We start from the raw sequence: 4,853 nt of genomic DNA, 5'->3' as shown, positions 1-4,853 counted from the left end.
CTACTAGTGTGAAATATCACTCATAAACCTTCAAACCTACTAATCTGTGACACCTGCAATGTGTGACCAGATATGTGACCAATGACTGAAATGTGAGACACCTGTATTCTTTTGGTGATTCACACCATAATTTATTGATTATCCCAGTTTTCTTCTGACTGTGTGAATCACATGTAATCAGAATATCTCCCACGCAGATCAACAGGAGCATTTGAACATTCAACTGTCAGATTCCCAGTTCAGACACTTACTGCTTTAACTCCTAGAGTAATTGCTGCTTTGTGGACCATCAACTAGAGAAGGACTTCACACACACTGTCCCAATGGGTGACACTCTGTTTTCTAGACAGCAGTAGAAGTGTTTATTCTAAAATATGTTCCATTAACAAACAGTGCTTTGTATAACTGATATTGTCTGAATCAGCAGCAGAAGGAGCAACGTAGAGCCACAGCCCAGAGCGTTTCAGATTTACTGCAAAAGGGGCACCAAAAAAGAACTACACCTATAAAATGAAACATGTAATACATTCTTAAAATGAACAGAAATCTATAGCAGGTGCTACCACAGCACCATAATAGTACATTTTGAGGACTTATTATTTGCCTTTTGATTTCTGAGCCTGAAGGGTTCACTTGGGGGTCATGTTTTCAGATTCTTCTTCACCAAACATCAGAAGACTTGTGATAAAATCACAAGAGTTAGCAACACTGCATTTGGGCCCTGTAAAGCTAATCTGGAGAGAAGATGATGACTGTAAGGGGGCCATGCCCCCTTACTGACACTGAATGTGTCTTTTGGTTGGTCCTCTCCCAGTGCTGCGAGAAAGGGGAAGGGCTGAAGAGGAGTCAGGATCCTGAGACTGACAGGTCCTCAGGACAATGCAGAGAGGCCAGCACTCCAAGTCAGCTGGATTGACAAGACCGGCAGGTGTGAGTCGGGGCTCCATGTCTAGTTGGCAGCCGGTTTCAAGCGGAGTGCCCCAAGGGTTGGTCCTGGGGCCGGTTTTGTTCAATATCTTCATTAATGATCTGGAGGATGGCATGGACTGCACCCTCAGCAAGTTTGCAGAGGACACTAAACTGGGAGGAGTGGTAGATATGCTGGAGGGTAGGGATTGGGTCCAGGGTGACCTAGACAAATTAGAGGATTGGGCCAAAATAAATCTGATGGGGTTCAACAAGGACAAGTGCAGAGTCCTGCACTTAGGACGGAAGAATCCCATGCACTGCTACAGACTAGGGACCGAATGGCTAGGCAGCAGTTCTGCAGAAAAGGACCTAGGGGTTACAGTGGACGAGAAGCTGGATATGAGTCAACAGTGTGCTCTTGTTGCCAAGAAGGCTAATGGCATTTTGGGCTGTATAAGTAGGGGCATTGCCAGCAGATCAAGGGATGTGATCATTCCCCTCTATTCGACATTGGTGAGGCCTCATCTGAAGTACTGTGTCCAGTTTTGGGCCCCACACTACAAGAAGGATGTGGAAAAATTGGAAAGAGTCCAGCGGAGGGCAACAAAAATGATTAGGGGGCTGGAGCACATGACTTATGAGGAGAGGCTGAGGAAACTGGGATTGTTTAGTCTGCAGAAGAGAAGAATGAGGGGGAATTTGATAGCTGCTTTCAACTACCTGAAAGGGGGTTCCAAAGAGGATGGATCTAGACTGTTCTCAGTGGTGGCAGATGACAGAACAAGGAGCAATGGTCTCAAGTTGCAGTGGGGGAGGTTTAGGTTGGATATTAGGAAAAACTATTTCACTAGGAGGGTGGTAAAGCACTGGAATGGGTTACCTAGGGAGATGGTGGAATCTCCTTCCTTAGAGGTTTTTAAGGTCAGGCTTAGGGTGACCAGACAGCAAGTGTGAAAAATCGGGACAGCAGGTGGGGGGTAATAGGAGCTTATATAAGAAAAAGACCCCAAAATCAGGACTGTCCCTATAAAATTGGGATATCTGGTCACCCTAGTCAGGCTTGACGAAGCCCTGGCTGTGATAATTTATTTAGTGATTGGTCCTACTTTGAGCAGGGGGTTGGACTAGATGCCTCCTGAGGTCTCTTCCAACCCTGAGATTCTATGATTCTATGATGAAAGCCAGGGGAGCCAGAGCTGCGGCAGCGCTGTCCAGCTGCACCAGTGGGGTGCCAGGGCTGAGCTACAGCAGAGAGCTGTGGGGCCAGAGCCAGGATAACGGATGCTGGCCATGCCACAAGCAAACTGGAGCTGAGCACAGTGACTAGCAGGGGAAAGTGAGGGGGGCCCTGGGCAGAAGGCTCAGTGGAGGGAGATGGTGCCAGACGAGGGCCTTGAAGGCTAGACTGGGAGTAGGGACCATGACCCCAATGGGAGGGCTGATGCTGGGAAGAAGCGTCCTGCCACCTGGAGCCTGAGAGCGTGTATCCCCCACCCCTCACCCCAGGGCAGGTGTCTGACCCATGGTGTCACAGCAGTGCAGCCAGGACTTGGGATGTGTAGGAATAGGCTGTGACTAGCCCCAGATAAAGTGTAGTTTATGGTGTCCCGGTGCCCATTGTGTTGGTTTCTGGATCCTTTCACCATCTCCATTTTTCCCTGATTGGTTTACAGTTGCTGGTTAATAAATTGTACGTGGTTTAAACTCAATGCAATGATCACTGGATCAGGGAAGTGGCCGGGGAGGAGAGAGTACCCCACAGTGGAGAGACCCTAGCCCCGGTTCCGAGCAACCCATAATGAGACTGGGGGTTAATCCCCCAGTGATCCTGGCCCCAGCCTTATCGGGGTTACGAGGGCTCTGTCAGATGGGAGCAAGGCAGAGGCGTTCTCGAGCTCAAGCAGGCATCTGGTAAATATTGTTGAGGTGGCGACTCAGAACCTGTCACCTCCAATTCTACCTGGGGCAGTATAGAAGCCAGGCAAATTCACCACGATAGCAGGACCATCCCCTGATTACATGTAGTTTGACAGTGATATGAAAACTAACGGAGTGTATCAAGGATACTTGGGTTACCTGAGTTTTAAACTTGTTCTGGGACTCTTAATATTTGCATAGATTCCTAGATGTTTAAGGCCAGAAGGGAGCATTGTGACCATCCAGGCTGCCCTCCTGCATAATACAGGACAGAGAATTTCATCAAGTGATTCCTGCAACAAACCCATAATTTATGATTGAGCTGGAGCATCTCTTCTAAAAAGATACTAAGCTTGATTTAAAAACTTCAAATGCTGGATAATCCACTAAATCCTTAGGTAAAAATCCATAAACTCTGGGATATACATGGAATTTGTACAGGTAGGGGCCTGAGTGTCTGACACTCACTGTGCCTCCTGGTCTCCAGGAATACACCTGCTAATTGTGGTTTTATTGGTATTTAATTAAATTGGCCTTCTGGGAGATTCTGACTCTTTTGGGTACTGTTACTTGGATGTTCTGTTCCCTCTCAACTGCTATTATCACTCTGTACACATGTGCGCATGCGCGCGCGCGCACACACACACACACAAATATTTTCACTTGTGCACACAGTTCTGAATTCTGCAGCCTTCAGCTGACAAACAGGAGGCAAATTTTTGGCATTCAGCTCCCTGTGTCACCAGGTGGAAGGCCCTGGGTAAATAACAGGTTCAGTGCCATATCTTTCTGTTCTTCCTCGGACATCACTAGTCGATAACCCAATAGATCCATGGCATCCTTGCACACATTTTGCAACTTTGCTATTTTCTGGAAGGGCAGGTTCTTCCTCCAGGCCTGGGACACATTCACTGCATCTCTGGAGCCGATGTCAAAGGCCTGCGTCCCCAGGCCTTTCCCATGAGTGATATTATACACCCACACCTGAAGTTTGGGTATGAGGTGGAGCTCTGCAAACTTATACATCTCTGCAGCCTTTGCCAGGGGATCGTTGACAATATCTTCATAGCGCACCAGCATGTAGCGGCCTTTGAGGAAGCTGGGAAGGGCCTGGCTGCCTTCAGTGTAAATCTGGATGTGACTTTTACAGATTTCCTGCATCACGTTGTAGGGCCCCCTCTCCCCTTGGCTCTTCTGGGGCCCCACCACAATGTTACTGTCGTGCATCAGAGCAGCCACTGTTTTCTCACGAGAGTGGAACACAGCCCTGGGGTCGCGAACCAAGTGAATGATTTTGAGATTCAGGGAGGGGTCGGTGAGAAGGGGATAGAGAACTGTCAGATCAAAGAACCGGACCTCCTTGAGGACAGTGTGGCTATAGGTCTTGCAAGCCTCCTCCACCTTGCTGAATGGGTACCTGCTGCAGAGGGTCTTGCAGGCGGTTTTGGAAATGATGTGGTTGCGCTGGAAGTGGTCACATGCAGGGGGGGAGCACAGGGCCCGGCTGGCCTCCCACTGAAATAGATCAGATTTATTCCTCTGCGTAGACATGTAGGCATCAAACACAGACATGTCGCACAGAAAGACAGACCTGATGAGGTCACGTGCTGCCATCTGTAAGGCTTTGGCCCTGTTCTGGTACATGGCTCTCCACACATGCCAGGCAGGCTCCATCAGGTAGAAGACATCAGGGTGCTGGCTGAAGAGCTGGCCAGTGAAGGAAGATCCTGACCGCCAGGAGGAGAGAATGAGGATGTGCACCTGAGCTGGCTTCTCTTCCTGGGGGGAATAGCTGCTGAGAAGCTGAGAGAGGAAGCAGATGAAAACAACGGACTGAACTGCCAGGACCACTATCACTATTGTCTTGTTTGACTTCAGCATGGTGGCTAAGAACCTGAGGAGAGAGAGAGAGAGAGAGAGAGAGAGTGCATTCAGATTGTTGGGTTAACAAACACCGTGGGAAGCCAGAACACTCAGGACTGGACCTCAGAGAAAACCGCAGCACCCCTGTTCTGGGGAAACAGAGC

The 4,853-nt window shown here is 48.9% G+C and overlaps 1 protein-coding gene across 1 annotated transcript; it reads right to left on the bottom strand.

Moving 5' to 3' along the window:
• Positions 1–3,552: 3,552 nt before the first annotated feature.
• On the bottom strand, positions 3,553–4,707 carry LOC113409364 (carbohydrate sulfotransferase 4-like). The gene has a single exon (XM_026663182.1). It carries the CDS (start codon positions 4,705–4,707, stop codon positions 3,553–3,555), a length of 1,155 nt encoding a protein of 384 aa, XP_026518967.1.
• Between the last annotated feature and the right edge of the window lie 146 nt (positions 4,708–4,853).

This window comes from Terrapene carolina, unplaced genomic scaffold, assembly GCF_002925995.2.
Source record: "Terrapene carolina triunguis isolate 2854851 unplaced genomic scaffold, T_m_triunguis-2.0 Scaffold32862, whole genome shotgun sequence".
Taxonomy (NCBI): domain Eukaryota; kingdom Metazoa; phylum Chordata; order Testudines; family Emydidae; genus Terrapene; species Terrapene triunguis.
This window is presented reverse-complemented; position numbering and strand designations above follow the sequence as displayed.